General features: G+C 40.1%; 1 protein-coding gene across 1 annotated transcript in view; it reads right to left on the reverse strand.

Moving 5' to 3' along the window:
* Positions 1-13,358, reverse strand: part of LOC109897977 (potassium voltage-gated channel subfamily KQT member 2) — a 79,657-nt gene that overhangs the window by 3,525 nt on the left and 62,774 nt on the right. Inside the window, exons 12-13 of the mRNA XM_020492720.2 lie at positions 8,266-8,374; positions 7,826-7,957 (exon numbers count right to left, since the gene is read on the reverse strand). Coding sequence (XP_020348309.1) covers positions 7,826-7,957; positions 8,266-8,374 — 241 coding nt within the window. The remainder of the gene's footprint in view (positions 1-7,825; positions 7,958-8,265; positions 8,375-13,358) is intronic.

A 13,358-nucleotide genomic window follows, 5' to 3' on the forward strand; every position in this document is an offset into this window, starting at 1 on the left:
AAAAAGGATGTATATAACCCCAGACATTCTCTGACCCTATTGCAATAGGTAGATGAGTGCAGGTTTAGAGAGGAGAGCACCACACACTCAGGTATATATCTCTCACCTGCCTAGCGCTGAGCACAGTGGGAGTGGGAGTGGGATGGGCACATGCATGGGATGGCATACGGAGAGATGGAGGAGGAGGACCCAGGGCCTTACAGGGTGCAGGGTTAGGGTCATCTTTTCTTTCAACTACTCATCATTGTCATTCATTGGCTCTTGAACCCAGCAAGACAATACAGCAATACATTACTTTACGTTTGTATGCCTACTTAAAGCTGCTAAAAGAATGACATAATACCTGTCTTAAGTGGGTATTACAGGTTCTATCTAACAAAGGACGTAACACCCTATGAAGTTGCCAGGGATGGTAATATAGTTGCCACAGACGGTCTGCTTTATAACATTGTTATGCCAGTTGTCAGAAGTGTAAAGCAAGTTGTCACAATCAGTCATGACAAGGGATCTATGACTGCTATGACAAAGGTTCTGTACGCGTTCTGAAAGTAAAGTGTGAATCGAATGTTTACACTTCAAGGGAAGGTTGTTTCAAGTAAAGTGTCACTGAAAAATTGCTTGGACATATTGGATCAGCTATACTTATTGCCCTAAAGCACAGCCTGGTCTCAGACTAGAAGTAACATAGTAAATGTAAATCCGGGATACTCAAATATGAATAGATTCAGGAAACTAGGCGTATGTCGCAAGTCATGACTTAAACACGAGAGTCGTTTGACCATAATTATAATTTTTTTAAATCAAAATGTTTTTCTTGACAGAAATGCGAACTTTCATGTGCCTTAATAACAAACTTGTATATCATCTGTTAATACGAATAAAAAATTTCAATTACAGGCCTTGTTGGTTAAGCCACAGAAAAAGTTAGCAACCTTCCCACTAGCCATGATTGGCTGAGATAATGCGTGGGCTGGACATGTCGAGAGAGGAGTTCGGATTGGTCTGCCATAGAAGCTCGTCAGTCTGGGTTGGTAATTCTCTCAAATGCAACTTTTTTTTAAATGTATTGTGTGCAGCTGCATAAGTGTGGCTCTCCACTTTCTGGAGGATCACATTTTTTATGGAATTTGAGTATGATAGCGAAAGAGATGGAGGAAACACTTGTCTCCAGATTTCATCTTCAAACTAAGGGCAACCGTGGCATGGCATTCCTGACAGGAAGACGCATCCATGCACAATGATGTATACAGGTAAGATAGTCTAGCGATAGCTAGCTAACATGACATTTTCAGATATTACACGTTTTCTAATTTTGACAGAAAGGGGGTTAATTTAGAGCTAACATTAGCTGGCTGGCTCCCTAGATGATGTTATTATTTTTTTCCCAGAGACGCTTGCTGTTCTAGTTAGAGCCTAATGTTAGCTAGCTAACATTGAATATGGTTAGTTATCTTCCAGCACTGTGGCATTGTTGGCACTGTTCATTGTTGTTTGACTAGCAAACGTTAGCTGGCTGGCTCGTTAGTTAACGTTTTGTGACGTGTGTGAACTTACACTTTGTTTACCTAACTAGGTACATTGTTTACCTAGCTAGCAAGCTCTATGTCTTAAGCTAAAGTGTACTGTTAGCTAGCTAGCTAACGTTAGCTGGCTGGCTCCCTAGCTGACATTCTTTTCCCAGATATGTGTGCTGTTCTAGTTAGAGCCTAATGTTAGCTAGCTAACATTGAACATGGTTGGTTAGCTCCCAGCACTGTGGCATTGTTGGCACTGTTTATTGTTAAACTAGCTAACGTTGGCTGGCTGGCTCGTTAGTTGACGTTACGTGAAGTGTGTACAACACCCGCTGAATATGGCCGGTGTCAGTAAACGTCTGCAAAAAAAGCGTAATTAAATTGTTGCCAGCAGAGCTGGTTAGGCTGTTTTCATGTTATCCAGAGGTAAACAAATCATCGGCCAGAGCGTCAAGTGTGCGCTTTGAGATCGAAACGAGATGGATGGGGCTAAAGCTTAGGGTGAGAACAATGCTGAATGGGTGTAGACAAAGAAGAGTTCTTCACAAGATAGAAGAACTGGCGATTTTCTCAAAAGTGAGTTTACAAGTTTCAAAGCAGAATTACTTTCCTGTTGTTCCTCAAATGCAGTGTTTGATTTACCATTTTGTAGCTGAGTCTCTACTTTTCTAAAACGTTTTTAAAAAAATCAAATTTTGCTATATAAGACTGAATCCAGGTTGTGAGTCACAAATTAGTATGATATGCTACATTTGGTATGGCAGAAGACAGAAGGTTACCTAAGGCAAAACGGTTGGTCAGGTTGGATAGGTGGGCGGATATCGCAATCGCCTAGCAACCCGAAGGTTGCGTGTTTGAATCTCACCACAGATAACTTTACCATTTTAGCAACTTTTCAACTACTTAATACATTTTTATAGATTTTTTATACCCCTTTCTATCCCCAATTTCATGGTATCTAATTGGAAGGTACAGTCTTGTCTCATCGCTGCAACTTCCGTACACTCGGGAGAGGCGAAGGTCGAGAGCCGTGCGTCCTCTGAATCACAACCAAGCCGCACTGCTTTTTGACACAATGCCCACTTAAGCCGGCCGCACCAATGTGTCGGAGGAAACACTGCACAACTGCACTGCGCCCGGCCCGCCACAGGAGTCGCTAGTGCGACAAGGACATCCATGCCGGCCAAACCCTCCCCTAATCAAAACGACGCTGGACCACTGCGCCACTCAGGAGGCCCTACTTAATACGTTTTAGATACTTTGCAACTATCTACATTTTAGTTAACCCTTAAGCCTAATCTTGACCCTTTTAGCTAACCCTAATTTTAACCCTTGAACCTAACTCCTAACTACTAAACTTAACCCTAACCTCTAGCCTAGCTAACATTAGCCAGGTAGCTAATGTAGCTACAACAAATTGGAATTGGTAACATGTAAGTTTGCAAATTCGTAACATATTGTACATTTAGCAAATTGTAACACATAAAACAAATTGTAATTCGCAACATATCATACAAAATGGATGATGCACATCCACAGATTAATACATACCATACAAACGTAACATATTATACTAAACGGAGTGTTTCGGATTTACATACAGAATAATACTAAATGCTCTGAGACCAGGTTGTAAAGCACCATGAACCTTATAAAAAACATCCATAACATCTATGCAAGATTGAAAACTGACTGAGGCCTATTTATAAGAGAGTTGGCACTGAACTAGACATTTTAAACATCTGAATAAGAGAGCAATATCCTAGAAAAGAAAATATTCACAGAACGGCTCCATGGTCAGGCAAAACATGCTTACCAATTTTGCAAACATCCGAAGCGGCCAAGAATAGAAAACTATCCAACTTCTAAAATGTAGATTGTGCATCATGTGGCATGCTTCAATACACTTCATGCCAACATGCATCCAAAACCGAAGAATTTACTGTATTGTTCATAGGCGCCTCACAGGTCATAGGCTGTAAATGAATTTAGCTATCTTTACATATAAGCCCTTCACATTGTCAATGTGTTGCAGGCAATATCAATTAATCGAATGTATTTATAAAGACATTTTTACATCTGCAGCGCAACCTTTTTTTGCTCGGCTACATGACTTGACTACTTACCTATGAGCTTCACTTCTCCTATGTCCTACAGGAGCATTTACCATATTCTTAACTATTGGATAAACCATGCTAGTCTTCTTTTACTTTAATTGTACTTTCCATTAATTCTCTAGTACGATTGTCACAGTATAGTGCAAGAAAAATAGGAATTTTACGTGTTCGATACACCGAGTGCACAAAACATTAGGAACACCTGCTCTTTCCATGACAGACTGACCAGGTGAATCCAGGTGGAAACTATGTCCCCTTATTGATGTCACTTGTTAAATCTACTTCAAATCAGTGTAGATGAAGGGTTAAAAAATATATTGTTAAGACAATTGACACATGGATTGTGTATGTGTGCCATTCAGAGGGTAAATGGGCAAGACTAAACATTTAAATGCCTTTGAACATTGTATGCTAGTAGGTGCCAGGCGCACCGGTTTGAGTGTGTGAAGAACTGCAATGCTGCTGGGTTTTTCAAACTCAACAGTTTCCCGTGTGTATCAAGAATGGTCCACTACCCAAAGGACATCCTGCCAACTTAACACAACTGTGGGAAACATTGGAGTCAACATCAGCTTTCTACACCTTGTATAGTTCATGCCCTAACGAATTGGGCTGTTCTGAAGGTAAAAGCAGGTGCAACTCAATTTTAGGAAAGTGTTCCTAATGTTTTGTACATTCAGTATATGTGTATACTCCCGTATATAAAGCTGATCAGCACTCAAATGGCGTCAAAGAGACTATGAATCACTGAGTTTGAGTGATTTTATCCTGAGAATAACTGAATAATTGCTGCAAGATGCTTGCTACTTTGATCAAGTCACTGCATCACATTGCGATATAGACACAACTAGTCACACGCTGTCACAGTAGGCCGAGACAAAAAAAGGTTTCTCGCTGCTTGTCAAGAGAATAGATAATGAACTAAGGGATAAGCTCTTGATGAGAGAGATGTAGTCTGGTGAGGCCTAACCTAGGAGAGTTTTTTGGTGACTCTTTGGGTCCATCAGTTGAATACTTCTTATGGCGGGGAGTTGAGGGTCCAGGGGGACCAACAATCATATCTATCCTGGCAAAGTGAATAGAGAAGACACCAGCACAATGCAGGATGACGGCGCAACAAGGACCAGTCCGACAGGCACACATCAAATGAACGAAACCAAAACAACAGAACCAGGAGACAAAAGACAAGGACAAATAAGTGAAAATATATTCCAGACATATTTGCCAATAGTAAAACAGCAAATTGCTGTTTTCATTTGGTAAATTAAATTGGCCACTATACTGTAGCTGTATGATATGACAGTGCAGCCATCATTTTAAGAAAGTGAGGAGATTTTAAAGTATTTTTTTTTCGTCTTCTAAGTAGGAATATATTTACATATATGTGGTACCATTTGTAAACTCACAACATATATTGTACTTATTTGACAACGATGCCCCTGAGATGAGACTGAATGCTCAAGATCTCGCCTTGTGTTATCCATGGTGGACAGACACTTACTATTGTTGTGTAATGCGTATAGACGTTGAATTCAGATTCAATGCGTTCTGACCTTTGGGGGAACAAAACTCACAACTCTATAATTGCAACAACAACAAAAATGGCTGGGTTCACTTGGTAAGAACAACCTCATGGAAAATGAGCTTGGTCATGGTTATCAGGGTTGTGTCTATGGATATTGGACCCTTTATGGTAAGTCTCTTAACATCATAAAATATGCATCAAGCAGGTCAGGCCAAATGCTAATTGGCTTGATAAGAGTTGTATTAACATGCATACGGGACAGTTAGAAAGAAACAGACTACATCAACGTTTCATCGAAATAACCACTTATCGTCACTGAATCGTCATCCGTATCGTCATTCGTGAGTTGATCTTTTCTTGTAATTATTTGAGGTACAGTAGCCTATCCAGTGATGTGGGTGGGACTCAGGACTATCATGAATTATCAATCATCCAATGATTCCAGCCAACAGGGGCTGTTGTTTGCTCACGCCATTAACAACATGCCATTTGGTTTAGGAATATTTGATTGACAGACTATCATAACATAGTCAACAATAGGTTTAAGGAATTGAATTTAGCTATGAATTGTGTGACAGCAAAGCATGGCACTGACTCAAGTATAATTATTTTATGTTGTTATTATAAAAAGAGAATGTGTTCTCAGTAACTTACCTGGTTAAGTAAAAGTAACAGTATTTTATTTGGCCCCTGAATCTTTTTTTATTGTTGGACATAAGACTGTAAAAACACCAGAAAAGTGATTTCATTTTGGAAATCTGTTTCAAAGTATTCCCACGCATCATACAGTACATGTGATTGTCTACACATCTTTTGTAATTACACTACTGTTCAAAAAAGTTGGGGTCACTTAGAAATGTCTTTATTTTTGAATGAAAAGCAAAAACAAAAGTCCATTAAAATTACATCAACTTGATCAGAAATACAGTGTAGACATTGTTAATGTCCTAAATGACTATTGCAGCTGGAAATGGCAGATTCTTTATGGAATATCTACATAGGCGTACAGAGGCCCATTTTCAGCAATCATCACTCCTGTGTTCCAATGGCATGCTGTGTTAGCTAATCCAAGTTTATCATTTTAAAAGGCTAACCAGTCTCAACGTCAACAGTGAAGAGGCGACGGGATGCTGGCCTTTGGGATGCTGGCCTTTGGGATGCTGATCATGGACTCTGATTATTCTGACACTGTCTTTAAGGCCCTCGATTAGATCAATGCATTCAGTGATCGATATAGAGGGGGACTGGAGGGCCTTCATGGTAAAATCACTGATATCACATAACTTCGCAAATTCTTCAACATCCTTTTAACATTTTTAACAGTGAGCTTTGTTTGGACATTTAGCTAACAAGCTAACGGTGAGTAGCCTACACAGTGTAGCCTAGCCTACACAGCGATAGCTACTGTTTACTGCATATTGTATCAGTGCGAAGTGAACCCACTCATTATTTTGAAATTGATAAGATTATAGTTTTTTTTAACAACTTCCTTTTACTGTTTTTTCCAGGTAAATAATCAAGCATAATTCAAAAATAATTCAATACATAGCCCTAAATTAAATAGATTTTAAGTACAGCACTAGATTTTATGTAAGAAGTCCTTGCGTGTCCTGAAAGGCATCTGCCAAATACAATTTAGTATTATTATTGTCAATACATATCCCTTTTTGTTTTCCCACCCCTATCCCACTGCTGTGCATGTTTAGGCCAGTGCTTGACTTGGACTGAAATAGGTGTCGGTACCATTTATATTTAGGTGCAGAAACTCCTCAATACTTTTGAGCTAATATTCTATAGGAGGTGCAAGAAGTCAAGCAGAAGAAAAAGGTACTCAGTTCCGGTGAGCTCCTGCCCAAGTCAAGTACTGTTCTTAGGTAAAAAAATACAGTAGAGCAAAATAATGTATATTTTTTATATATATTTTTTGCTTAATCTGATTGGTTGGGCCTTTTCCCACCCACGCCCACGCCCCTGTGGAACACTCAGGAACACTCAAAACCTCTGGCAAAGCCATTCTGGTGTGTTTTTGGCATTCAAATCAAATCAAATGTTATTGGTCCCCTTCACGTGTTTTAGCGATGTTATTGCAGGTGTAGCCAAATGCTTGTGGAACTGACAGTGTTTTAACTATTTGAGGATATGAAATACACAGACAATCATAATAGCAGTCAAAATAGTACCGGCACCTATTTCAGTCCAATTGACTGGGAAGTTTGTCAGGATCAGAAGAAATTTGAAAGTAGCAAAGCACAGGTAAAAAGTTAGAAGAAAACCCACTGTAGTCTTCTGAAAACCTAACCCGGGGATAGAGTTAAAATAGCAGGACAATTACACATATTTTAATGCCACACCTTTGAATGGCTTTCCATGAGGTGTTGATTGTTCCTGAGTGCTTCAGTCTGAGTTCTGACTTAAATCTGCTTGAAAATCGGAGACGTGGTTTGAATATTGCTGTCCATCAATGATTCCCAACTAAATGTACTGAGCTTGAGCAATTGTGATGTACTTTGAAGGTTGGTAGAATCTTTTCAAAATGATTCACAGTTGCAATGGTTTCAAAAGGTGCTTCCACCAAGTATTACCCCTGCGGTGTGAAGACATACGCAATCAATACAGGTCTCAGAGTGAGATAGAGAATAAGAGAGAGAATAGGAGGGAGGGTATCTTGCCTGGACTGGAGATTTTTGATGCGGGCCAGCATGTCCAAGTGGCCGGCTGAATATTGCTCTATGACATCCATCACGTCGTACGGCCGCAGGCTCTCTTTGAACTTCCTCTTGGAGACCATGAACCTCATAATGCTGAGGAGAGAGACGTTTGCGATATGAACACAACCTCAATAGGATATTTTAATGGGACATTTCATCGATCATTATATTGGGTTGGGGACAACTATGTGGGCCATGAGATATCTCAATTCAACTTTGTACATGTCTGTATAACAGTGTAAACCGATTTTCCCAGATTGAGATTGAAGAGCAGGAGGTTGATAAGAATATCCCAAACTTGAATATACCAGCGCTGGGTAAAATAAATCATACACATAATGAGAGATAGAGATTGACCTGACCCAGACATACTCTGAAAGACAAAACTTGTCTTGGCTTACCAAATGGACCTGATAGTGACCTTGAGTCCGGGAGTTAGGTCCTGAGGGACAAACTCACAGTGGCAGCTCTTATTGTCGTCTGCTATGTCCTCTCCAGGGAGGCTGGCTTCTACGAAACACAACAAGCACACGAGAGCTCCGGTGTTAGCGTGTTCCTGTGGCATGGGGCGGATGGAAACACTGAACTGTCACCTGCACTCTCCCCTAACCTCGACTCATTCAGTCTTTAAGGATGTCAGTCTGCATGGAACCAAGCGAAGGCACGGCTATTAACTTGCACAGCCCAGGGTTACAGTGTGGGATTGGGCGTCGAATCGAGGGCAGGTTAATGGCAGTGTCGGTTCATCTCATTGGCTGATGCAGGATAAGGAAAAGGAAAGAGGTGGGGGGGGGGACATAGCGGTACCAGTTTCTGAGGTTAATGGCTTCACCCGACTACTGTGGCCCAAAAATATTAAATACGGAGGCGTGACGCGGCGGGTCGATGCCAGTGTGCTCTTATCTTAAGCTACGCTAGCAGCTAGCATCGTTGTGCATGACACTGAGACAGTCAGCAGACAGGCCACTGCAGTGGACCACAGCCTAGTCAATCTGCAGTTTGAGACACTTGAGTTCAAGGTGTAGGCCTATTCAGAGTGGGATACAGAGAAAGTTGTTACAGTATTTCAAACTGCTGAATGCCTATTATGGCAGAAGGGGGACTATGTGCCTATATGAGGTTCAATGCAGAGACATAACAGTACAAAACATGGATGTTCAATAAGCATCTATATACAAGCCATAGCAGGACAGCTAACTCCGCAATCAATATATCTAGCTATATCTTGAAAGTAAACTTAATAATGGAAACAGTGTAACACTGTAAACCGGTCCTACTCTATATAATTCATTATATTTGGCATAAAATATACTCCTTTCAATATCAAACTTTTTTATGTGTGTGGCTGAGTCACTGGATTTATTGTAAATTTGACTGGCAGGGGGGAGCAGAGAAGGAGTTTGGATATTGGTTTGTGCAGTCACACATTTAACTTTCAATTATTGTAATAGTTGCTTTTCTATTTTTGGGATCTAAAGGCCAGACTCAAGTTGGCAGCAATTTGCATCAGAGAAATAGTAGGTTCAGACTGGTGACAAGGCTGAGTAAATATTTCCCTATATATTTCAATGTTGGTGTTGTATTCGAGATGGTAAGGATTCCTCCCTTTTCAAGACCATAACGGTTCATGTGGTGCAAGAGGCTTTGTTCATCTTTAGTTCTGTGTATCTAGTGTATGTAGTATGTGTATCCAGCATAATCAAGTATGTCTATGAGCTCAAGTATGTGAACTCTGAGCTCAAGAAATTCGAGGTAGATATCTGTATTGACATATAAAGAGCTTGAACTTGCCTGAAGGTGTCAATAATTTTGGGCCACAGCATTGACCTATCCCAGTTTCACTCCAACAGACAAAAACATTGTGCGACAAATGCCAAAATACAGAGCCGTGAAACTGCATCACGTCTTCCCCAACATGGCTTCCATTTTTAGGGGAGGGGATCTAGTGTCACGGTTCTATAGTGCTGTGCTTAAAAGACCCTTAGTGGGCGCCGAAGGCCAACTGACAGATCAGACAGCTTCCTTCATGCAGGTTAGAATGCAACAGCGGCAGCCATTTTGAGTTGAGTGCATGGCTTTCGGGCTGCTTGCTTGTAGTTGGAGTGGGCTATTATGAAAATGATGGGGCCCACCCATTACTGTGCTCATGGAATGGGTCTACAGTTGGGCATGCATTATATTGCTTCAATCATATAAACACTTGTTTTTATTCATTTTGATCTGGTGGCCATCCCCCAAGCAGACATGGGATTTTTTTCTTACTGATTAACCCCTCAATTGCTGCAAAGGAGGTGGAGAGGAGAAGGAAAAGACAATAAAATAAACCTGGTTAAATTGTGGGATAAAATCATAATACAATCACCAAAAACCAGGCTTATTAGGAAATTATATACAATGTCATGATGTAAAGAACCCGAGGGCAGTGGTGATATTCAGTTGTCTCAGTGGGTATCTTGTCATGTATTACAGAATCTCTCTGAAGGTACAATGCAATATGGACAGCAGGGGTATTGGCCAGATCTGCATCGTGGGGTGATGAGTAACAATTATGGGCATCAAATGTAGTTTGGGACAGTAATTAATGGAATGGACTGAAGAAGAAAGGACTGCTGCAACAGGATTTAATAACCCCTTAAGAAATACGCAAAATCCATTATAATGCAAAACATAGGCGCTTACATTTCCTCATGATTAGGGCATTCACAGAAAGTGTTACCAAGATTTTCATACTAGTTGCAGTCACTGTTTCTAAAGCAAAATTGTGAAAAGGAATGTTGTGACAATGGTCATTTGACAGTGAAAACCCTACACTGTCATGCAGCAACCAGTGACAAAGCTGTGGAAATTTGCATCGGGATGTTAAAATAAGTTACCAAGCAAACTCAATTAAAATGTCACTCTGAAAACAAGGTTCCAAAGCCGCTTAAGCTATGGCTTCATATGAACATGACCCAACTGATACAGTATCAAAATGAGGCTAAAGCAGCAACTCTGTAAAGCAGCCAACTTATTTAGAAGTATACACATTGGTATATTTGTCAGATTTGACTTCATTCCAATGCTCAGATATGACAAGATGTGATATATTGTACAATAGTCAAATAGTGCCAAATCAGTATATTCAAAAGCATTTCCCCAAAGGATGGATCAATCTAATGTCACATACTTGAACATATTATGTGCATAGTGTTACAACTATGAAACATATTTGTAGATTTTGTGATAAATGATCAGTAGGTAACTCATAACTGCACTTTGTAACATGTAAGCATGTCTGATCTTTTGTTTTCCAAAGGTGTGCAGTTGAGGATTCCTCCCAAGTCACAACTGGTTGCTGCATTAGAGTTACAGGCAGTGGAAATCAGTAAATGCAGCATCATAATGCCTTCATAAGGCTGCCATAGAAGTGGCATAAGGCCTGCTACAGTATACCATTACATGTAAGCCCAGATGGCATTATGAAGTGTCGAAACATACAATCAGATTAAAATGTCTCACAGTTCTCGCTTTGTAAGTGTTACATCACTTTGCAAAATGGTAATGACATATCATGACAGGCTTTATGTCATCATTTTGACACTATAATTTGTCATGATCGTGTTGTGTTATCAATTTAAAATCAATTTCAATTTAAAAAAAATTGTTTTACTAGTCTGGGAATCCAAAATGAATTGCTGTTTTACCAAGCTAATAATTATCATGACGTAACAGACATATCAACAGAGGTCAGTAACAGTCATTACTATAAACTGACAGATTGTTATGGCTTGTTACTGAGGTTGAGATGTTACCTTAACCATGCTACTAAATGATTGCTGTAATTTAGCCAAATAATTTTGCAACAGTTATCAGCTAATGGCATGAGACTGAAATCAATGAGAGACTGATATGTGCACAACACTGATTACATGCACACTCGGTTTTTGGCACTAATTTAACTCCATATAATAACTTTAGAAAATTGTTTTAAGCATCATTTAGCATTATTTTGATCTGGTTGATCACCAGAACATATGTGAGAAATCGGATTTAGGCAGATCTCTCATTTCATGTCCAAATCCTCCCAGTGTCTAAAATGTATTGTGTAGCTCAATGGTTCCCAAACTTTTATAGTCCCATAACCCTTCAAACATTCAACCTCCAGCTGCGTACCTCCTCTAGCACCAAGGTCAGCGCACTCTTAAATGTTGTTTTTTGCCATCATTGTAAGCCTGCCACACACAATATACGATACCTTTATTAAACAGAAGAATGAGTGTGAGTTTTTATCACAACCCGGCTCGTGAGAAGTGACAAAGAGTTCTTATAGGACCAGGGCACAAATAAAGTAACTTTATTGAGCTACACCAGGTATTCCCTAACCCCCCAGGGGTACATCAGGGGTACACCAAGTAAAAATGTGATTCACAATTATTTTATTTTTTTAAACAAAAAACTTTAAAATAAAAAATAATTCCACCATAATTTGCAAATAAATTCATAAAAAATCCTACAATGTGATTTTCAGGATTTTTTTTCTCATTTTGTCTGTCATAGTTGAAGTGTACCTATGATGAAAATTACAGGCCTCTCTCATCTTTTTAAGTGGGAGAACTTGCACAATTGGTGGCTGACTAAACACTTTTTTGCCCCACTGTATGTTGTTAGCCCAGCTAGCATGGACACTGAAAGTTGTGAATCTGGTGCCACCAAAGAGCTACTGCCCCCTTACCCGGGAAAGCACCGAACAACTACATTGTTCTGGGGTTCACTTATATTGGAAGTAGAGCCTTTCCTCAGCACAGTGTGTTATATGTGTAAAAGTACTATCTCACAACTCGATGAAACCTTCACTCTTGCGAAGATATTTAGAAACAAAACATGCCAATTTGAAAAACAAAGCCACAGGAGTTTTTTGAGCGAGAATTAAGACACATTTCGAGTAGTAAGACATGTATAAATCCAACAGATACTAATAAGAAGGGACTAGAAGAGTCTTATATGGTGAGCTAAAGAGTGGCTAGGACACTGTCATGACTTCCTCCGAAGTCGGTCCCTCTCCTTGTTCGGGCGACGTTCGGCGGTCGATGTCACCGGCCTTCTAGCCATCGCCGATCCACCTTTCATTTTCCATTTGTTTTGTCTTGTCTTGTCTTATCTTCCCACACACCTGGTTTCAATTCCATCATTTACAGGTTGTGCATTTAAACCTCTGTTCCCCCCCCCCCATGTCCTTGTCCGGTATTGTTTATTGTAGTGCTTGTGCACGTTATGTCTGGTATGCGTGGGGTTTTGTACCCATTTATTGATTGTTCTGGTTTCCGGTGGGTTTTTATTATTAAACTGCGCCGTTGGAAACACAGTTTTTGCTCTCCTGCGTTTGACTTCTCTGCCGCCAGTACGCACCCAATACAGACAGGCAAGCCCCATGCTATTGTGGAGGACTTAATTCTTCCTGCTGCCGTGGATATGGCTGGGAAACTGCTGGGGGAAAAGGCCAAAAAAACTATACAGA

Source organism: Oncorhynchus kisutch, linkage group LG1 (assembly GCF_002021735.2).
Source record: "Oncorhynchus kisutch isolate 150728-3 linkage group LG1, Okis_V2, whole genome shotgun sequence".
NCBI classification, from domain to species: Eukaryota; Metazoa; Chordata; class Actinopteri; order Salmoniformes; family Salmonidae; genus Oncorhynchus; species Oncorhynchus kisutch.